Below are 23,754 nucleotides of genomic sequence, written 5' to 3' on the forward strand. Positions count from 1 at the left end.
AACCAGATTACAATGGGAAGTAAACTGCAGCCAAGTTCAAAATCGTTTTCCTGTAAGATGTTAGGAAAAGTACACAAAATCAAATTTGAGCGATTTTCTTGTTGCACTGTTTTTGTTGTTTTTTTTGTGCTGAACACTCACTAGAGTGATTATGTCTTCTAGCCAGTTCTGTGCAAATCCTGTTCTATGGCTACTCTCCAAATGGGTATGTGTTTGCCTTTAATATGTTAATAGGTTCCTGTTGCATATATTGTGCCAATAGGCTCGCCTATGTACCCAGAGCCAACTCACAATAAGTTTTTTTAGAGAGTGTCAGCCCTTCTTTTTAATTTTTAATTGATCTGAAGAGAGCCGGTGTTGTGTTCATTTACTTGCTTGTCTCTTTTGCTCATAAAGGCCAACATTATCCTCTGAGAAAAAACAAAAACTCTGTGTTCCTATTTTTTAAAAAAATGAGTATCTGTTTCAAACTCCAGGTAACCATCCTCAGAAAGAGAACTATACATTTTGATTGCATAAATGTTCTTTACAGAAGTTTGTGAATAATGGCTGGTCCTAAGCATGTCAACAGCTATTTTCATCCATTGCTGGAGAAAATTAGTGATATTGCCATACTTGATAATTCCTTGGTTTAGAAAGTAAACTTGGTGACTTATAATTCTTGCCTTGAATACAGCTGCAGGTGGTGTGGTAGGGCAGAGGTGCTCACCCAATCTCTTGGCAGATGAGTCGCTGCTGCTTACCAGGAGAGGTGAGGTGGTGGTGAAGTGCAAATGCACTGGCTGAGCCAACCCTGTGCTCCTGCCAGTGTGTTTGCACTATGCTACCCTCTCTGCTGCCTTGCCCCTCTTGGTAAGCAGCCCACTACTGCTTAACCACTGAGTATTTCTAGGGAATGGGTTTTTAATTTAGCTCAGTATTCAGTCTCTCAGATTCAATCTTAAGCAAGGGATGGCCTCAGATCTTGGAGAGCCACTTCAAGTCGGAATAGATTGGGCTATTTCCTATGTTTCTATGCCAGGAGGGAAAACTGAGTTGCTTCTTTCCCTCTGGCAGACCACAAGAAATGCTTTCCCCAGGGAATTCCCCTGGTGCCAAACTTGTCATCATTTCAGATGTCAGGCAGAGATGTTTATGTTTTCCTGGAGATTTAGGCTGCAATTATATGCTATTGTGCTGTGAAATCTGTTTTTAATAATGTTTATGCAATTTTTATTTTTTTACTTGGGTTGTAAATCACTTCAAGATTTTTTAAAGTGGGAAATGAAGTATAAATTGAATAAGCCTAAACCTGTCAGCAGGTAAGGTAAGGTTGGGGGGGAAAGTGTAGTGATCCTGAGTATCTATGAGAGGTTTAGGGACAGGCTAGATTCTGCCATGCTTCTGATAATATCAATGCAGACTTAAGAGCATATGCCCAATTTTGGGTCATAGTTGGGCTTGAAAATGTGTTATTTTCCAGTGTTTAAAAAGAGTTCAGTTTGACAAACACAATCATAAAATGTACTAGAGGGATCATGAATCTCCAGGGGAAATTACTGCCCACTGTGGGCTTGATTCCCTCCTGAATACCTGTCCAGGGAGATTTTGCCTCTGGGCTTCTGTTCTATAGTGAATAGATCAGTTGTGTTAAAGACATAAGAAATAAATACATGAGCTGAACCAGGAATAAGTCACAAACAGCACTGCTGTTCTTGAGGAAACTTGACTGGCTGCTAAACTCCTGCACACTGCATTTTACTAATACACAGGGGCTAATTCCTTGCATCTTTCCTTAAATTGTGTCAGCAGTGGAACATAACCACAGGCAAGTTTCTTTTGACTGTGTTCATGATGAGGTGCAACACTGAGACATGTTTCTGACAAATCTCTAGAACCCTTTCTCCCAATTGTTCATGCAGCTCAAGACTTGCAGCGTCTGTTTCACACTACAAAGTCATAGGGCACTTTTAGCCATTTTCTTACTGCTTTGCCAGATGCCTGCCACAAAATGCAGAGGATGACTGCCTGTTGCCCTGTCCTCTTGGACAGCGAGTTAGAGGCTTTCCTTCTAAATCCTAGGCATCTGCAATATATGATTCACTTTCCTCTGTGGCAGGATCAAAACAAAGCTGCCACTTCCTGCTAGCTTTTGAGCATGTGACAGGGAATCCTGCTTTAATAAAGATGAACTACTGTGTGCACCCAACGCTAAGCTAGATTGTTTCTCTGCTGTTCCAACTTGGATTCTGTCCAATAAGCATTTCCCAGTCTGCAAAAGAGTGTAATTCCCAACAAATTGCCAACCTTGTTCTTTCAGTAACTTTCAGTTACTTCACTCAACACTTCTCCTGACTGACCTTCACAGCACCAGTAAAACACCTCAATCTACAAAACACTATAATGCTTAAATCTTTCTTTCTTCGGGACAATCAGGGGATAAGAGTAACCCCTCCTTCAGTGGAGCGACAACACCCAGGAAAGAAAAAAGATGGTGCACTAGCACTAAATAGTCTGGGCAGCTTGGGTCAACTGCCAAAATCTGCTGCTAATGCCGGGCATGGTCCTAAATCTCAGTGAGTTTGATTCCCCATTTGTAAAAACAGCACTGCTTCCCCCTGGCTGATAGCACTATTTGCCAGGCTGTATATGTGCTGTGGGAATGAACGAATCCAAAAGAGGCATAAGAGAATCCCATAGAAAAGGTGCAAGGCATCTTAAGTTTTTTTTCTTGGAAGGCCTGGGACAACATGCTTTTCTTTCTAGATCACTTATGATACCCTCTGCATTAAATTCAATCATTAAATTCAGTAATTACTAGCCAGCTCCAAATGTAGCAGATGTACTGGGGGGGGTGATACTAGGAAGGACTAGATAGATTTGGAAAGAGGCAAGTTCTGTCTCACATAAGCAAGTTGCTGCTGGCAGTGTGGTGGCAGCGAGGATTGGAAAAAACCCCTCAATTTATCATTCAGCAGCTGCCAAAAAGCAGGTCAAAAAGGGGAACTTGCCCACTCCAAAAATGCTTCCTGCAAGTCTCTGCAATCTGGCAGGCATACAAATTAAAACCATGAAATAAATATTAAGTTCTTGCTTTCCTTTTCCTGAGTCCAGCTGTGGCAGGATCTGAGTGCTCGGGAAAGGGCAACAGGTCAATCGCAGGATACCAACTTTGCATGTAGAAAATCCAAGGCCCAACTAAGATGATTTGAAGAATTCTGTCTTCACAAATTGCTGTACCAAATTGCCCTGACCAAATGACCTCTTGGACTAATGTGTGGATTGGAACCTAGCTATGCAATACACTGTACACTTCTCCAAATGTTGTGCGACAGTTCTTAGCAGTTTGAGCATACCAAAATAAGTTTTTTGTTTTTTTAAAACCAAAATAAATTTTTGAGATAAATCAAAACAATGTGTTTTGAGAGAAATTGCACAATTAAATAGATATTGAAATATGTATTTCAAGATGCATTTTGAGACAATTAAGACATGTATTCACAGATTAATGCAGAGATGGAATGGGACTACTGTATGTTTAAAAAAGATGCAAAAATGACATGAGCTGGAAAGAGATTAATCTATCCCTAGGTTCGATCCTTGGTATTTCCAGTTAAAATATCTCAGATGGCAGGGAGGAAGTGGACACTTTTGCTGAGCTAAATGGACCAATGATCTGACTTAGTGTAAGGCAGCTTTGTGTGTTTGCATGATCACAGTTGAAAGGGGAAGATTTGGATGCCGGTTGGAATTTGGACACAGGAGTGTCTGTCTCTCCTTTCAAGATTCCGCCCCCCCCCCAGCTGCTGTATGCAGAGATCAGGTTGAGGATCTCTCCGTACTGAAGGCTCATGGGGTCTGGCAGCCACAGGGGGTGGAAATCTCTCCTCATCAGCACCACTTGGTAGCATTAAGATGTGTCATTTTATTCCAGATTCCAACATTTTATCCTAATAACTCATTCCTCTAAAGCTTCTGTTAAATTGTTTTTAGCTCCCTACTGCCTTAGCAGGGAATCTGGCTTTGGCAGACAGGATGATTAGAGGCTTTTCAAACCACAAGGGATTGAAGAACACACACACAACACACACATTGTCTGGGGTTCATGCTTGGTATACGTATGAGCTTTTATTCTCCTTCCAATGGTAAATTTCTAACACAGGGAATTCTTAATCCTAAAATAAAAGCCAAGAGAAAGATGTAAAAGCAGCAATTGTTCTGAAAGTGTGGAATAAACTGCTGCTTGAATCAGTTGTACTTGATTGAAGCATGACCTCCTCTCAGACACCCTATCTCGTAAGCAAGATTTTGGGTGAAACTCATCAAACACACTTGGGAAGTGGGTACTTGACCAGTCACATCTGTTAGATGCTCAAACTAAGTCGGGAGTTCCCTAACTGGTCCATGGACCACATTCAGGTGATCTGTAGTGCGTCTGTAAAAATACGATTGCACATTACAATTGCTACAAAAGGCAGAAAAAATTATTAAGTGGCCCTCCAAGACCCTCAGCAATTTTCAAGTGGTTCATGTGCAATAAAAGGGTTTGGAAACCACTGAACTAAGTAGTTGTTACAACTAAGGTAAGTAACAACTATCCTTTCAAGTTGTTTTTGTTCTACTTCCAATAGCCCCTTTGAGACTTTTCTTTCATCTCCTAAAAGTTCATTTTTAAGGTTTTGGGGGTTTGGACAGACAAACTGCAGAGTGGGGAAGCTCTCAAACATGCATGTTAATAATAACAGGCTTCCCCCTTGGGATCTCACCAGCAACCAAGTAATTGTTATGCTAATGTTTAGTTTGTCTACTTAGATCTTGCAATGCATCTATGGAAACCAATAAAAATTTATTTACAAAATAGTTACAGCCTGCCCCACCCTACCACAAGTACAGGGGTGTGATAAGGGTTTAAAATGAACATTTGGCAGAGTCTTAGGAACGTAAGAAGCTGCCTTATATGGATTCAGACCCTTGGTCCATAGAGTTGAGTTTTGTCTATATTCTACTCTACACTGACTGGCAGTGGCTCTCTGCGATCTCAGATACAGATCTCCCCTAACCCTAGCTGGAGATTGAACCTGAGACCTCCTGCATGCAAAGCAGATGCTCTTCCACTGAGCTCCGGTCCTTCCCTGGTCTTAGGTACAACTGCACTTTTAGGGTGACTTCATGTTGGCTTCCCCTCCTCAGCTCCTGTCCAGCCTTTTCCAAAACCTGTCACCTCTTCTCAGTGATAAAGTGGAGAACGCTGCCTTTGCCCTTTAGGCGCCTCTCTGCAAATTCAGCAAACATGGATTGTGTTTCTGGCTCTGCTGACTGAGAGAGCATCACTCAATCAGCTCTAGATGTGATAACACTATCAAGTAATGGAATAATTAATAAGGCTGGAATAATTAAAGAGAGACAGGTAGGAATCAATCCCAAGCCTCTGTCCTGAAAATAAATGGCTATATACTGAGCGACGTTGAGGTCAAATTATTCCACACTTTCCTAATACAAATCTTGTGCTTTCTTTGAAGTGTTAGGGTTTTATCATTGTCAAGAACAAAATAGTGAATCTGGTGAAGCAGGGCCCTCTGCTGGATGGAGTAGAAATAAGTGTGTCCTTTATTGTACCTTTAGTCCTGAAAGCCTCAGAAGTCTATTTTCATTACTTCAAACATTGAAAATCATTCCTGATTCAGATACTTCTCCATATTGGTTGTTGAGCAAATGGTCACTACAGCTTCAGATGAACTAGGCTACTATCAGCTTAGGTTTCTGCCAGTGTGGCCATCAACCAGAATATGGGTTGTGGCTATGCGAGTATTGACAGGCCAGCAGACCACAAATTGAAATTGTATTTCTTTTTGGTAGCTTTGGTGCTGATCTGATAGGGAGGCTGGCAGGTTTTTATGTGACTGCTCTTTAAGCAAATCTGATCATTCTGTGCTAGAGAAATAGTTTTAAACACAGTAAATTCTGCACAAGACACCAAGGACGTAATTTGTATTGTTGTCCGAGGGAAGCAGATGGTGCTACAACTATAAAGCTGCATAAAATATTAGAAAAAAAGAGCTGAACAGGAAAAGAATCAGCAACTCTACTTAAATACTTCCAGTAAGAATAAGTACCTAGTTAGAAATGGATCTGAGCACAATGAAATCCACTTTCTTTTTCAGGAGTAACCAAATAAGAATTTTCAGGAGAACTATTTCTTTTGTTTGTTTCAAGCTTGAAAGGCTTTTAGACAATGAACAGACTTTAATCTGAGTCTCTGAATTTGCCTTCCCTTGGCTGCCCCTGCTCCACTGCACTATGAATTTGAACAAGGCAATTCAATACAGTTCAGATTTGCCCAGAAATGCCCAGCTATATCAAGGAGAGCACATTCTGCCTTGGTTTTATCTTTTTATTATCTCCAAGTCATACCAGAGGTGGTTTGCAGCTTCCCTGGTGGCTATTTCCTGTGATACAAAGTCCTTTCCCTTTCCTTTTTCCCCTTCTCATTCCTTTCAAGAAGCACAGCTACACTCCTCTTGCTCACATATACTACCTGCTTCTCCTAGAGTGGGGGAGGGGGCAGACGTCAGGCCTGGGGCTTCTGGGCCTTTCTATCTGGTCCTCAGAACTGTCCCCAGACCACACCCCTCACTGGCCCTGCTTCACACCTGAATTTTTAAAGGATTAAAAAAAAAATTAACCCATCTTGCCATATATCTGGGTTTTCCCAGACATTTTTCTGATTTGCTGAAAATCTGCCTGGACGCCATTTTCCAGCCGAATTCCTGGATGTGTCCAGGAAAACCCAGATGTATGGCAGCCCTACTGATGTTTCCCATTTTAAAAAGTAAGAGATTATGATTTTAAATTAAGGAGGAAGGGGACTGCTTTGTGGAAGACTCTGCTATATAGACTTCTTCTGTGGCACCATGTAAGCTTCTGCAAGGCACCGTGGGGCTGTGCTGGCATAGCTTTTGTTGGGTCATTGGAACTCAAATGGCTGGGCTAGAGCATCGGTGACTCAAATCAGGACTGAGCTTACACATATGCATGATGGATTGAATGGAATGAATAGGGCTGAGGGAGCGTAGCAAAGCAGCATGAAATGGCTGAGTCAGGAGCAGAGCTACACTGTTAAACCTACATGGGTGTTTCAGGCATCTCAAATCAATGGTCGGTATCTAACTAAATAGATCTGCTGGCAGAAGGATTTCTCCTTGTGAAAAATGTATGCCTAAGGCCCCACGAAATGCAACAAAACATGCTAGTTCACAAGTAAAAAAATGGCTCCGTCTACTTTTAGAGCAATATGGAGAATCCGAAACTGTGTTTGCCTTCAGAAAGCAAGCTGGACATGATCTAGACAGTTCTGTAATAGGCTCAGGAGGCCTCCAACTGAATGAGACAAACCCTGCTCTGACCACAAGGGCTTACACATTCCCATATCTCAGCAATTTTTGTCCACACTCATAAACTTTGACCCCTCTCACCAGTTGCTCTTCCATGTGTGCCTCACGTCAGTGTCGTGGATGCCGTGCTTATCCGCTTGCTCATCCAAGAAATCAAACATATATTTGATGGCCAGTGGGAGAGCGCTGCCTCGGTGCACAGTGCTGAACAAGGTCTCGAACAAGTCATCCACAAACTTTTGCAGCGTACCCTGATGGGAGCAGAGACGAGAGTGTGAGGGTATTTGGCCACAAATCATCAGCAGAGGCAGTTGCAGGACAGTATTAGGATAGGCAGGGCTGAGCTGAACCAGCCTCAGTAACGTCACAGACTCATTTGCAGACTGTAAAGCTGTCCCTGTTATTATTAACTGATAGTTATTTTAAATATATGTGCCACTCAGTCTTCATTGTTACAAACAATCCCAGAATGCGGCAAATAAAAACATTAAAAGAAAGCACAAAAATTTATATATATTATCCAAACTGGTGTTTAATTGCAGGTGTATTCTACAGCATGTTATTGATACAATAATAGTGCAATATATGTGGTTTGGCATTTTAGGTGCTTCCCCATTGCTGTCTGCAACAAAAGCAGGATAAAAGCAAACCAGAATATATGCAATATAAAAAGTTACAGGTTTTCAGCATGAAGTTACAGGATAGACACTGATTGGAAATGAAGCAGTGTGATCATTCCAAAACTTTTGCAAAAAGTATTGGAAGTGAGATCACGTGCGACTGCCCCGGAAGAATAATAATATTAACTCACTTGTGTCTTACCATTGCTTCATGCACTGATGAAAAAGAGATACAGGATCAAAACTCTGGTGCTGGACCAGCCAGTCAAGTATTAATAAAATATGGGACCCTGGGGTGACATTTAAGGTGCAAGAAGCTTTAAGGTGCAAGAGGGTTGCTTTTTCACCTGTTCATCAGCAACCCAAAAGCATAATGAGAACAATGGTCTCATTTTCACAAAGCTCTACAGGTGGCCAGTTAATATGCTGCTTCCCAAACAGATTTTGATGTTTCTTTGTTAACATTACTGGTTAATATACCACAGTTTTGCATGGACGGTGCTTTGGGAGCTTTGCAACAGAAATTGATATTACCTTTGTAGCAAGCAGCCTTGTCAGGTAGATCTCTGACACCATCTTACTGCCCCGATCACCTTCCTTCTGGTCACCGTGGTCATGGTTCTTGACTAAGTGCCAGACTTTCACCCCACTCTCTAGGTCTGGGGTAATCATGGGAGCCCTGGAACGGAGACTGTCTGGGCTGCCTGTGTACCGAAATGTGGAATCTGGGCAGGAGGAAAAAGAAGCTGGTGATGCACAAAAGGAAAACAGGCTTGGTTATATCTCTGTCTTACTTCGTCCACAATTTTCTAACAGTGAAGGCAAATTTAGTGGCTTATTTAAAGAGCAATGAAAACACACTATCAAGCCACAGTCTTTCACAAACAGTCTGCCATTCTATTGCAAAATACGCCAGATATTTTTTGTACTTTATGATGGATATGGGCACCATTATGTGCAACCACACGACCTTGGATAAAAGAACTGATTAGGTGAAACACAGTCGCCATCCAGTTAGAATTGAAAACAAAACCTTCTAAACCTAAGTAATCTTGGCTACTATAGCTACTACACACAGTAGCAGCTTAATGTAAGATGACAAATTGTGCAGTATCTGCCCATGCCATGTGAGGAGTCTACTATTATTCACCAGGGGATTGGAACAGGGTTTTGTTTTGTTTTGGCAGTAGATGAAAGCTAGACTAGCCACTGTCCGTCTGTTTGATATTTCTTATGCCTTGTTTTTAAGCAAATCCTTGTTTTGCTATGACCAGCTCAGGCTAGTTTCTTAATTTGCTGTTCTTCCCTTCTGGGTGACAGTAGGATTAAAGGGATCCCCATAAATTAGGAGGCGAGTGAGTGAATCATTACAAAATTTTCTGAAGCTTCACTCTTGATTAATGCTCAGATAAATATGAATATTCCTGTGGATGTAATTAAGGGGTGAGAGCACTGAATCATTCTATTTTTAGATCTAGCTTTGCACCAATACATAATGCAAATGCAGAGAGAGTAAATAGGGCTTCATTTGCATGCCATCTGCGCAATCAGAGATATCAATATCAATATTAGCAACAACTGTGGAGACTTGGTGTGCAAATGCTCTAATGGCAACTTCTGACTCTGAATAGTTCAATATTGATATTGCTTGAATACAGCTTGAGTTCTATCCTCCAAATCAGGGGTCCTTGCCCAGAAGAACTCTCAAAAGGGCTTTATACTGTGGTCTAAACCACTGAGCCTCTTGGGATTGCCGATTGGAAGGTTGGCGGTTCGAATCTCCACAACGGAGTGAGCTCCTGTTGCTCTGTCCCAGCTCCTGCCAACCTAGCAGTTCGAAAGCACACCAGTGCAAGTAGATAAATAGGTACCACTGTGGCAGGAAGGTAAACGGCATTTCCGTGTGCTCTGGTTTCCGTCACAGTGTTCCGTTGCGCCAGAAGTGATTTAGTCATGCTGGCCACATGACCCGGAAAGCTGTCTGTGGACAAATGCCGGCTCCCTCGGCCTGAAAGCGAGATGAGCGCTGCAACCCCATAGTTGCCTTTGACTGCACTTAACCATCCAGGGGTCCTTTACCTACCTTTTACCTTTACACACCATAACTTTAAAGCATATTCAAAGCATTCCCCCCTCAAAGAACTCTGGGCACTGTTAAGGATTGCTGGGAATTGTAACTCTGTGGAGGGTAAACTACAGGGCCCAGAATTCTTTGAGGGAAAGAATGTGCCTTACAGGTATAGTGTGGATGCAAACCCAGTTAATTGCAAGCAGAGATAAGTTGTTGCAGATAGTTGTAATGGTGCTGTCTCTACAAAGTATTCCCTTCATAGTTTTCATTTGGTGTTTTGAAATAAATATTTTGAAATTTTTATGAATAGAGGTCGGTGGTACTTAGACCTTTTCCTCACAAACTAGCCAGCAGAATGAAAGAGCTGAAAATCCATTTCACTTGTAACTTCAGCAAAACATTTCAGCATTTTTGTTACAGAAAAATGTACAGCAATTATTTCATTCAACACAAACTTTTGCCAGAAACAGATGGCAAAAATAAATATGTCCAAATTCTCAAATTTGTTATTTAATTTCAATCCCAGTTTGATTCTTTGATAAAACAGTTGTGCCCTCCACAATCAGGACTTGATCACCTCCCAACATTCCTTTTATAATTGCCATAAGGAAATTAGGAGAATAAATGATAGCAAATAACAAAGCAATATAATAAAGCCCAAATTATAATTAATTATCTTGCAAGAAAAAGATAACCAATAACCAATTATAATTTATTCAACTTTTCTAAAAATGGATAGGCATGCAGCTCATTTTACTGCAATATGTAGTTCTTTGGTATCTTGCAAACAAAACAGCAGCATATCTGGGTTAATGACTGAGTGCACACTTGAGAGCAAACTATAATCAATACGGCTCTTTGAGGATACACAAGTTTCCACTTTAGGGCTGAGTCAAAATTACCCACTGATTTCTTCCCCAAACCAAAACGTGAGAATAATAGACACAGCCATTTCCCAAACAGCCACGGTCTAGTCACAAATTACATTTTAGGTGTACAGTACCACCCTGGTGCCCTCTAGATGTTTTTGACCACATCTCCCAGCAGCCCAACCCATGGCCATGGCAAATGGCCAGGGTTGATGCTCAGAACATCCAGAGGACAGCAGGGTCGGGAATGCTGAATTGCACAAGTTTTGATGCACACATCAAAAGGATAACATCTGAATAGGTCCTTTGCTGGCCGGCCTAATTTCTTACCAAATTGGTTAATTTTATGATAATTTCAGGGGGGACATCTGAGAACCCTGGATATTTGAAATTTGCACCCATTGCAACAAATTTCAAATAGAGCATTGAAGAAACAGCAGCTCTGTAGGAGTAACTGCTTTAAGAGAATGCTTCTAGTTCTGGTATACACACAGATAGTCCCATTTCATAGGCACAGCAACTCATAACTCAGGGCTCTCCCACACTTCCACTGTCCCATGCCTAGAAAGCACAGGTCCCAGCAGTTTTGCATTTGCCCTGCAGCTTTCCCCTGCAAAACACGCTATTTACAGCTGAATCAGAACAAACAGCAATCCATAGAAAATCCGTTTGACATTTGGTCTGATTCAGCAGTAAACTCTGGTTTTCCTGGGAGACAGTGGCAAGGCAAACAGAGGTGTGGACAAGCCCTCAAAGACAGAAAGGGGCAATCCTGGTATGTGATGTGATCTATGTGTGCATCAAAGCTATTGTACAGCTTTGGACTGCGCCCAGTGATTGCCCAGTGATTTTTGTGTGTACAAAAAATAAAAAGATAGCATGTCCCATGCCTCAGAGCCAGAGGTAAGAACTCTAATAAGCTTGCTGGCACAGTTAGCTGATTAGACCACTAATCTGGAAATTCAAGGAAGGTTTACATCACATCACTTTGCTTCTTACCATATCTGCTAATTGAGGTCCGTGATATGCTGGCAGAGGCGGGAATGTTGTAGGATGAGGTCTGCTTGGGAACGAGGGCCACTACAGAGCGATCAGACACCTGTTGGGAGAAAGGAGCACAAAAGATAAGCAAAGCAATGGAATATTGTAAAGAAATTCTGCCCTAAAAGATGTTCACAGAGTCCAGCTAGCTAAGAACACTGAAAGTTTGGCAGAAACATATGGAACGGCACATGGTGCCAGAGGACCAATGAGAAAACAAAGGAGATATTTCCCTTGTTGGTTTGTTCTATCCCTGAAGAAAATGACTGAGAATGGAGCTGGGGAAACATATTGAGGGCATTCTTGGTCATTTGATTTAGGATTACATTTACTCCAATAAAAATTGAGATTCCCAAGAATTGTAGCAACCCAATTAAAGCAATAACGCACTGGGAATAAAACAGCTATAATAATGTTATGGACCATAAAACATTCATATTAAACCATTTTTTATTTTAACCATTTTTATGAACTTTAAAAGTTTGATTTACAGCAGAACAAGTCATAAAATCATCTTTCAAGATCTTAAATTGTCAGTCCCACAAATGCACCAAAAAGGAGGGGTGAATTAAATTTGGGGAAGTCAAACCATAAATGAACATTAACACTAACGAGATTTTGTTATAGCAGGTTTTAGTGGTAGCATTTAATTTTACCCTCCCTATAAATCTGAGAGTCATACAGTTTTTAACTTATCTTCATTAACAGACCTTTACATCTCTGAGATTTGTATTAACAGCCTCCTAGTGTGGAACAGTTGTGGGAATTTAAATGGCAAGCTATTCAAACTGGGAATGCTCTCTTGACTTGTGTCTGACTTATATGAGTTTGGATGGGCCTATACCCTTTCAAATCACCCCACTGCTGGTGTTAAATCATTAAAAACCTGTTCATTTTGAAGGTGCTCAACCGGGCTTGCCATTAGCACATGTGAAAAGGATCTAGGGGGTCTTAGTAGACCACAAGCTTAATATGAGTCAACAGTGTGATCAAGTAGCAAAAAAAGCTAATGCTATTCTAGGTTGCATCAATAGAAGTATGGTCTCCAGATCAAAGGAAGTAATAGTACCACTCTATCCTGCCTTGGTCAGACCCCACCTGGAGTAGTGTGTCCAGTTTGGGGGACCACAATTTAAGATGGATATTGACAAGCTGGAATGTGTGTAGGGGAGGGCAACCAAGATGGTTTGGAAACCAAGGCTTATCAGCGGTCAGCAAACTTTTTCAGCAGGGAGCTGGTCCACTGTCCCTCAGACCTTGTAGGGGGGTGGACTATATTTTTAGGGGGAAAAGAATAAACGAATTCCTATGCCCCACAAATAACCCAGAGATGCATTTTAAATAAAAGCACACATTCTACTCATGTAAAAACACCAGGCAGGCTCCACAAATAACCCAGAGATGCATTTTAAATAAAAGGACACATTCTAATGTAAAAACATGCTGATTCCCAGACCGTCCGCGGGCTGGATTTAGAAGGCAATTGGGCCTTAGTTTGCCTACCCATGCTTATGAGGAACCGCTGAGGGAGTTGGGCATGTGCAGCCTGGTAAAGAGAAGAGTGAGTGGAGCTATGATAGTCATCTTCAAATATCTAAAGGGCTATCAAATGGAAGATGAAGCAACCTTGTTTTCTCCCCCTCAGGAGGGTATGACCTGAACCAATGGCTTAAAGATACAAGAAAAAGATTCTGACTAAAAATCAGAAAGAACTTTCTGACAATGAGAGCTGTTCGACAGTGAACAGACTTCTTCAGGAGGTGGTGGACTCTCCTTCATTGGAAGTTTTAAAGCAGAGGTTGGATGGCCATCTGTCATGGATGCTTTAGTTAAGATTCCTGAATTGCTGGGGGTTGAACTAGATGACCCTTGGGTTCCCTTCCAACTCTACAATTCAGTCAATAGAGTGCTGAAGTGCAGACATGATGTCAATGATATATCTTTGTTTAAACAGGAAGACTAGGCAGACTCACATTTTGAAATGCTGCATATTGGTCTTGACACCAGCCTTGCTCTTACCTACAAGAGTCTCAGTCCTATTATATTTATTTTTAGATGCCATTATAATCATTCTGTTTTATGAATCTTTTATAATTTTGTGCATTTTTTTTTAATCTATTTACATTTTTATTGCGTTATTCCTTTGTAAACTGCCCTGAGGTGGTAGAAAAATACTTATAATAAAGAAATAAACCAGACTCAAGGATGTCACAGCCCTCTTTTAATTATTATTTCTGTATCTAGAATACAGCATGTAAGGGTGCCTTACATTATTTTAGCTTATTTGTCTCAACAACAAGTAAATATTTTGATCTGAATTTAACAACCCTTGGTCTAAACCCAACACCTTGCTTCATTCACAGGGATGTTGTGAGAATTCATAAGATTGTGAGTTTAGGCTGTAATCCTATACATACTACCTGAGAGAAAGCTCCACTGAACTCAACAGAGCTTACTTTTGAGTAGGCACGCATAGGATTGTGTAGTCAAAGCACTACATCAGTGATAAGCATTAGAGTTCCCAGCAAAAGGCAAACGATTACTAATGTATGGAGGCCCATGAAGCCCTTCATTACAGAAGTTATTATAAATGTTATTTTTTCCTTCTATTAATAATAGGGCCTAGCATGATATGCAGCAAGAATAATGTATTTATATTTGGCAAGCACAACACTTTGTGCCTCTGTTATTTCTCCTCCTCCACATCCTTTCACCCAATTTATAAGTCTCTAGAAGGAACGATCAACAATCATATTATTTTCTTATGATGTTATTAGCTGCCACTTCGGTTTAATTCCAGCAGCTGAAATACAAAAGGCAGTTCACACACAAAAGAAATCACTCCCAGGCTTCTGGGTTTGCAGAGTTTCTTCAGAGCTGTAGTTAACCAAAAGAAAAAGAAAAAATCCAGATACAACACACATGCGCACACGTACTCCCACTTCAAACAGGGTTTGACAAATACTTCAAATTCTTAGCCACCAGTGTCAAAGTACTAAATTCCTGGGTAACCAAACACCTAGTGGTTTTGCAGCTCTGCATCCATCCAAGGCTTCGGTGGAAGGCTTGTTCTTGTCAGCTAAAGTAATATCTGATGCACATGCTCCAGCCCACTTCACACATATCCATCCAAACATAAAATCTGGTGAAGAAGGAGAAACTGATGGGTGTCTTTCAGTTTTCATCTGTATCTTTGTAGAACCTGTATACTTAATTCAGTGCAATGACATTAGTGGCAGCTGGTGCACATATTTTACAACAGAGTGTTGCGCTTTCCACCTGAGCCATGTAACATCAGAATGCTATGACAGGAATGGGTAAAACGATGTATCCCAAACCTAACCTAAAGCGGTTCCTAACAGTATCTCTTTAACAGATGATATCTGATTCATATTGTCATGTGAATTGACTCATGCATGGGCCCTACTTGCCAGTTCTATACATGTACCTTATGTAGTGAAGGCTCTAGGATAACTTGGTTGGTAGGGCGTGAGACTCTTAATCTCAGGAACGTGGGTTTGAGACCCATGTTGGGTGAAAGTTTTCTGCATTGTGGGGGGTTGGACTAGATTATCCTTGTAGCCCCCTCCAACTCTACAATTATATGATTCTTCCAAGCTCATTAGCTCATTTAGTTTCAGAACTGTCCAAACAATGCATGCAAAAGGCACTAGTTATTCAGTGGAGAAGTTTCTTCCTAGTCCTTTTAAAAAACCTACTAGGTTAAGAAACAATAAAAATAATTGGGGAATACATGTTCCATTCACGTGCATGAAATGATGAGAGTGAGCTACTGGATAAGGCATCTGGGTTTTGTTTTCTGTTTTGCTTATTCTTCCCTATCCTTAATATTTAATTGGAAATAGTCTCTAATCTCTCTTTCCTTAGTGCTTTCAGCTTTCCATTGACTTGGTTTGCCGCCTTGGAATTAACCTTACACATGCAATTATACATTGTTCAATGTTAAATTGAGGGCAAGCCATTTTTCTTGTAATAGGATGCATTTGTGAAAGCTATATTTCCCCCTTTCAATCTTCTTGAATCTTTCAATCTGTTTTCAGAGCACTTACATTTTCAGTTTTATTTATTGCAATTGGTAATAAATGGTGTACATTTCAAGGGACTGCTAATCTGAAGTTAACGACATGCTGCAATATGCTGGCCCTTGGAAACAGTAAATGGAGATTTTGTAGCTTTCCACTGACCTGAACTGTACAGTTCTACAGTGCCTCAACTGTATTTGATTTGTGTTTCAGCTGCATCTCTATTTGGAGAGCTGCTGCACCAGAGGAGTCCCGTACAGCTGTGTGAGTCACTTATACAACACATGCATTAAAAATCCACAAAAGCAAAGATAACCTATGTTGCCCTCTGGTTAAACTCCCATCCGCCCATCAAAAAGTTGTTAAGTTTTTTTTTTTGTTTTTTTTTAGGAAGACCCAGACATATTTGGAAAATTGGATAGCGCAGCTCTGAAGTAACTCCTTAAGTTAGAGCTCTCAAAATTCAATCTGATATTGTATTTCAGCATCACTATCACGACCTGCACCTAGCATTTGCATATGTGAAAGGAATGACCTGTGAGCTAAACTTTGATTCTGCAGAAGGACTGTAGCTAGGAGCCTGGCTTATCACCTCCTGTGGGAACCAGCCTAGGCCATATGAAGAGCTTAGATAGCCTGATTGTCCTGATAATGGGGATGCTGCAGCCATTCTTCCTGGGCTTGTTCTGTAGGAGGCAGACCATATCTAGGGAGCACAGTATTAAGCAGGGTAGCCATGCCTACTTCCAAGAGGAACAGGGAGCAACTAGGACAGACATTCCTCTTAAGCGCCTGTAAACAGTAGGCTATGGGCAAGATTTTAAACTCTCGCTCTCATATTTGAGGCCACAGGGTTTACTGTAAATGCACCGTTATGTTTTTCAAGGTTAGGCTCAGAGATGCGGGGTGGTGGCCCAAAGCCTCACAGAAGCCTAGTATATTGCTATAGCAGGAAGAAAAGGGAAGACTACAAAATACAGTGGTACCTCAGGTTACATACACTTCAGGTTACATACACTTCAGGTTACAGACTCCGCTAACCCAGAAATAGTACCTCGGGTTAAGAACTTTGCTTCAGGATGAGAACAGAAATTGTGCTCCAGCGGTGTGGCAGCAGCAGGAGGCCCCATTCGCTAAAGTGGTGTTTCAGGTTAAGAACGGACCTCCAGAACGAATTAACTACTTAACCCGAGGTACCACTGTATATGTATGAATGCTTGTTTTCAGATTATATCTTGTCATTTCACCTATGCTCAGGATGAGAACAAACAATAAATCCCAACAGAAGGAAATACCAATTTAACTATTAAAATCAACACATGTAACCTCCCCCCCCCATAAAACAACAAGGTAAATCAGGCTTTTAAAAGCACCTCCAAAATGCATGCTGAAAAGAAGTTTTGGCCAGGTGCCTACAAGTAAGAACAGATCTAGAGTGTCCAAGTTCCCCTGGGGAGGAAATTCTATAATACAGGTGCTACAATTGAGAAGGGTCTGCTGTATGTCTCTTCTGATTAGGAAAGAGCTCAGAGCAAAACCCTCATCTTAAGAGCTTAATGTTGTATGTTTTTGGATGCCTGATCCAGCAAAGTTGCTCTTATGTTCATGTGTGTTATCAAGGTTGTGGGTTTTTAAGGTTAAAAGTAACTATTCTAATTGTATTCCGATTGGGAGCCACCACAGACTTCCAGTAGACATGTAATGTGCTCTCACTGTCTCCCAGTCACCAGCAAGGTAGACTGAAGTTTCTGAATAGTTTTCAAAGGCTGACCCACATAGAGTGTGCTATGCACTCTAATGTGGAGGTTACCAAGCTATGCATCATGGCGATCTTTTCCTAGTGGCCACAGCTGGCAAATCAACTTAAAATGATAAAAGGCACTTCTGGTCACAGCTGTCACCTGAGATTCCAGAAGCAATACTTGGTCCAGCAGCACCCTCAGACTGTGCACCTGGTACTTCAAAAGAATAGCATCAATTTGCTACAAATGTGTGTCACTTTTAAATGGTATGGGGCACTCAGTTATTGCAGGAAAATGAATTGTCCTCAGTTCAGGACTGAATAATACACTGTGGACACCTGATGACTGCCCTGTTTAGAACACACCTGCATTCATTGCATTGTCCGGTCCTGAAGCTTCTGTAATTTTGATAACTAAAAGGAACATTATTACTGAAAGTGAAAAGAAAATTTGTTAGGAATGAACTCAGAATTGTGACTAGCATTTGTAGAGTGTCACTTTGATAAGACTTCTGTCGCAGAAAGGCCAGCTGCTCTATGCAGCTTAAGCAATCTCTAGTTGGGTTGCTAAATGATCTGGTATACGCTAAAAAAGGATTGTGCACATTTGGCAGCAAATTATTGCTTTTTCATACTCATGAAATAGAAACAGCTATTACTGTCAGTTGGGGCAATGGGCTGATTAATGTAAAGGACAAACCAGGAGCACAGCAAAATGCTAGCATCCCTGAAATGCATGCCTTAGGCAACTGCTACTGAATACATGCATACGACAGCACACATGCCCCCACAACAGAGGTTGATTTAGCACAGCGAAAGAACAAAAGAACAGGGCATTTAAACCCTTACATGATCCTGGCAGAGCGGGTGATAGCCCCAGCTATTTATTAATGCTGAGACTTTCCACATTACCAAAGGGATTTGGATACTAGTTGATTCCCAATCATTTTAAATGGAGGCTGGGCCGGGATTTTCAAAGTGAAGGGAATTTGTGCTTTTTAGTTATTTAGCTGCTTGTGAAAATCCCCACTTCTCCATTCCCTTTAATAACAGCTGAGGTGGCTTTGCAGAAATCTTAGCCTGCATTTGTACTATATTATACCAGTCTGCAAACCTACGACCAGAAGACTGCATTTTGATCTGTAGGCAAAATGTTGGTTTTAGACAGGGCAGAAAGCAGCTCAAGCCCTGCTTAGCTATGAAGCTCCATGGGTGGCTGTGGGCAAGTCATGATCTCTCAGGTTTACCTGCTCTGCAGAGCAGCCATGAGGATAAAACAGGAGAGAGCTGTAAAGCACTCTGCACCTTGAAAAATGCTGCTGACATAACTCCTTCCAACAGTATGAATTTAATTCATGAAAAAGCTTCAAACAAGGAAGGGTTTGTCTGTATGAAGAATCCTGGAAGTAGCCCAGCACACCTGCATCTGACTTATATAATGTCATGGATACAACTGCTTCTCATGTTTTTATTTTCACAAATTACATGTGGGAATACACTCCTGTGCTTGTGTGTGTGGGTGTGTGTGTGGGTGTAGACCCTGTACCACTGGCAAGAACTCTTTGACCACACTTCCACAGTAACACAAACAGGCAAGAGGATTTTCTGTGCAATTTGCCACAATTGCCATCATGCTGTTGGCTCATGATGATGCCCCTGCACTGTCACAGGAGTTGCCGTGCCCTTCTGCTCCAGCCAAAATTTACAATGGATTCTTCCTTCTCCAGCCAAAATGGAACGTGACAAAACAGAAGCACAGGGCATTACAGATGCATTACAGTCCAGGGTGTCTTTCTTGGTAGCCTATGAGGTATATTAATTCCTCACATACTGCACTGCAGTCAAGGATACTGGCCTGGGTTAACAATCTGTATTATAACTGGAACAAGGGGACCACCCTGTTTAAAGGCCTTTCTAAGTTACTAGTTTGTTGCAGAAAAACATGCACTCTGCAATTGTTTTAGGTGATCCAAACATCTTCTCTCTTGCCAGCCTCCCTAAATGTTATTGCAAGGAAATAAAATTTTCGTGACAATAATTGCCATTGTTTTATCCCCGTGGTTGTCCCCCACAGCCCCCTGCAAGCACCTCTATGGTGAGTGATACATGACTGTAGCTGTGTGATTGCACCAACTGGAAAGTTTTTATGAACACCTCAACAGCTACCTTATGAAGACTGGACATAGTACGACTGATGCTATGTCATATGGACCTGCCCACTTCTCAAGATCTACAGGGAGAGTCCCCCCCCCCATCTGCTCTTTATTTTACTGAGAACCGTGGCAGTCCTGGGCCAGTTAAGTGCTGCTGGCTTTAAAGCTTGGTTTTGTGAGCAGATAGGTTGTCAAGAGGGCCTCCTTCAAGCCAATAACAATAACAATGAAAGCAATTGAAGAAGGCTAGATTTCTAAAGTGAAATGTTTTTAAAGTGTTTTCTTCTTTGTACAGCATATAGAGAAGGGGTTACAGTGCGCAGGGGGAATCCTTTGAAAGGCTTCAAGAAGCAATATTTATTCTGAGCTGAAAGTTCAAGAGAATCAGACAGGCTGAAATAGGTTAATCAGCAATCTTACATCCAAGGACTGTAGGGTTGGAGGGAATCAGAAGGATTGTAATGGGTGCATAGGCTGCATTCCCCTCAATCAGATAATATTTTCTTCCCAAGCAAAACTCTGGTTTGTCTAACTACTGAAGCTTCACTTTTCATCGTTGTCCAGAATTCCTTACTACTTTCCCCTTCATCCTTCTCAACTCTGCACTCTCCCCCCTTTTACCTAGTGCTTTCTCCTTCTATGGAGCAACCTCTCTTCTTTAGTTGCTTTTCCAGTCTGGAATCCTGAGATCTTCTGATTAACATATATGGTATGAATCTCTATGATAGACCACTGATAGTACAGCTGCTCCAACTCTCTACTACTCTTGAATCTCAGTTGGGGGCAGGGAGGGAAGCAGGTTTTTCATTTTAAGTCCATTTTTCCTCTTGGAAGGCTGGAGGAGCTAATAATTAGCACAGTAGGGGGAACTGTGTGCACAGATGTGTGTGTTCAGTTTAAAACAGAGCCACAATATGTATAATATGGTCACAAGATATCTTTTATCATATTATGTCAGTGCCTTATCAGGTGTAGTGACTCTTGGTTTGTTTCTGGACCAGTTCAGAGTGTTGTCCTTTATATCTAAATAGATTGGGGCCAAATCACTTAAAAGATTAGCTTTTCCATCTGTGTATATCTACTGAGAATTTAAGATCCTCTTCAAAGGTCCTGCTCAAATGACGCAAGATGAGTGGCTACTATGGACAGGACATTCTTGGTGGTGGCAACCTGACTGTAGAATAGCCTCCTTAGAGTGGCTTGCTTGACAATTTCTTTATGGTCTTTTTAGCAACAGATGTAATTTCTTTAATTGCCCAAGTCTTTAAAATAATTTGTGATTTTAAAATTTGGACTCAGAGACTGATATATAATTGGTCTTATTTCTTTCTCTGTGGGTTAAAGTTTTTAGGATGCTATTTATTTGTTTTGCTCTTTCATTTTTATTAATCACTGTGACTCTTATTTCTTATAAGCTGCCCAAGAACTTATGCCATTGGTGGTCTATAAAAATACAGTAACTAATAAGGACAGTACATGGGGTTGCATATCTTTTATCCAGATATTGGTTTGGCCTCAGAAACAGAACTTTATCAGGACCCTTTAGAGAATTTTCACTCCATAAACATCTGGATATTTTAAAAAAAAACCTAATCGGAAACTGCATAAAGCCAGAGGACAGCCACCTGTTAGCAAGCTCCTTTCCTTTCCCACAGGAAAATGTAAAGCAGCTGCAACATGATCAGTCAGCCCCTTCTTCCAATCCTTCCCTCACCTGTCAAATATTCCTAACCACTGGCTCACTGGTGGTGAGGTAACCCTATCTCAGCAAGAGTTAAATCTGCTCTCAGTCTAGTGCACTCTCTATTTCACCCTAATCAGCACCTGCAATTGAAAATTCATTGAATTCCTCTGCCATGCAATCCTTGTCTGGACAATGTCATTTGCACACATTACAAGGCTGAATCCTTTGGGGAAATGGGGTTATCAAGCAGTGAATTGCAAGGGTTGCAGAGGTTGCCAGAAGCTGCATCTAGGAGACTGGCTCGTTTATTTGCTGACTGAAGATAAATAAATGGTTTATGCATGTGACACCAACAGTATATGTGGCCCCCAAAATCCCTGTAGTAGACACAAACCCTCCTGCTCAAACAGCAGGCAAGAATATGTTACCATTCCTTAGGTTGCAATGCAATGCAAACTACACTTACAAAGGAATGTTTAATTTTACAAAGTTGGGGTTACCTCTGAATAAACATGCTTAAGATTGCACAGGATTCACCTGGGTGCTTTTTGACCATCACAAAGAGACAGTAATTTATTCACTTGGCTCATATTGAAATCCACGCAGACCCATATCATGCAAAGGATTCAACATGCATTTAGCTTCCTGGACATACAGATTTAGAAAAACTATTTTTTAAGTTTGCTAAATATAGTAAAGTGGTATACAGTGGTACCTCGGCTTAGTACTTAATTCGTTCCGGAGGTCCGTTCTTAACCTGAAACTGTTCTTAACCTGAAGCACCACTTTAGCAGGGCCTCCTGCTGCTGCCGCACTGCCGGAGCATGATTTCTGTTCTCATCCTAAAGCAAAGTTCTTAACCCGAGGTAATATTTCTGGGTTAGCGGAGTCTGTAACCTGAAGCGTATGTAACCTGAAGTGTATGTAACCCGAGGTACCACTGTACACTTGTCATGCCTTTTCAATTAACCAGTGTAGCATTTGCAAGCACATAACTTAACTGATATACACAAATGAATGATAATATTTACAGTAAAAGAAGGGTGTTGGGAACCTAATTTCTGGAAAAAAATCCACGTGCCTGCTGTGTGTCCACTTGTCTTGTTTCTAAGAGGCTAGTGCAGTACAGAGCATTATGAGGGATACAATCTAATAATATTGAGAACTAGTAAAAGGAAAAGCAACGTGGCAGTTCAGGGGTGTACCTTTGTGACTAAAATGGAAATGCTTTGCAATTTAAGGGGTGTTTGTGTGATTATTATGGAGCTGACCCTACCCCCCCCAAATCACATAGCTTTCTCTCTCTGTCTCCAAAGTCAACGTACTGAGCATGGACATCTGCAACAGGGAATGTTTATGTGCATAGACAACAGTGTGCATAGGTTTCAATGTGAACCTTGTGCGGTTAGGGCTCTACTTCTGAGGAAATCTATACAAAAGGAGGTCTGCATGTATAGGTTTTCCTCCTGCAGATGTCCAGTCAAATCAGTGTAGACAACAGCTCAGTCGGTAGAGCATGATACTCTTAATCTCAAGGTCATGGGCTCAAGCCCCACACTGGGCAAAAGGATTCCCTTGTGGTCCCTTCCAACTGTACAGTTCTATGAATCTATGAAATCATGGATGGATGGGTGGAGCTAGGCAGAACAAGCAAGTGATACAGCTTCACTCCCTGGTAATTACAGGAGACCCTTCATACATCTAACATGTGGAGGGGCTTTATGTTGAGGATATACATGCAGTCAAACAGCATTTCTGATATTCAGTTTCAAGAAGTATTATGTTTTCATTGGGAAGAACAACACAGTTTTACTTTTTCTCTCTTATATTTCTATGCTTATGGGCATGTGGACATAACCACAGGATAAGAGCTGAATTGTCCTGAGTACCCCTCCCTCCTGAGAAGCCAATGGAGATGATGGCATTTGTGACATGGACAGGAGCAGATTACTGTACCCACCACCAGTCTTATTGCAAAGGAAAGCCACCACATGGCTGTGTAATGGACTAAATTTAAGACAAACTGAAAAGGACTTCTGAAGGAGCAAGTGTTCTGTTTTAGGATATGCAGTAATACCTCCGCGAACATCCGCCTAGTCTAGCGTCCATTCCAGTGAACATCCATGGCAAACCCGGAAGTACCGGAATGGGTTACTTCTGGG

The 23,754-nt window shown here is 41.3% G+C and overlaps 1 protein-coding gene across 2 annotated transcripts in view; it reads right to left on the reverse strand.

Moving 5' to 3' along the window:
* Window positions 1-23,754, reverse strand: part of PLXNA2 (plexin A2) — a 404,642-nt gene that overhangs the window by 13,085 nt on the left and 367,803 nt on the right. The window contains exons 27-29 of one of the 2 annotated variants that reach the window (XM_083617292.1): window positions 11,930-12,029; window positions 8,525-8,715; window positions 7,452-7,621 (exon numbers count right to left, since the gene is read on the reverse strand). In XM_083617292.1, the coding sequence (XP_083473418.1) occupies window positions 7,452-7,621; window positions 8,525-8,715; window positions 11,930-12,029 (461 nt within the window). Of the gene's footprint in view, window positions 1-7,451; window positions 7,622-8,524; window positions 8,737-11,929; window positions 12,030-23,754 lie in introns of both variants that reach the window. The other variant, XM_083617291.1, reaches the window with a different exon arrangement.

This window comes from Podarcis filfolensis (assembly GCF_964270895.1).
Source record: "Podarcis filfolensis genome assembly, chromosome: 6".
Lineage (NCBI taxonomy): Eukaryota > Metazoa > Chordata > Lepidosauria > Squamata > Lacertidae > Podarcis > Podarcis filfolensis.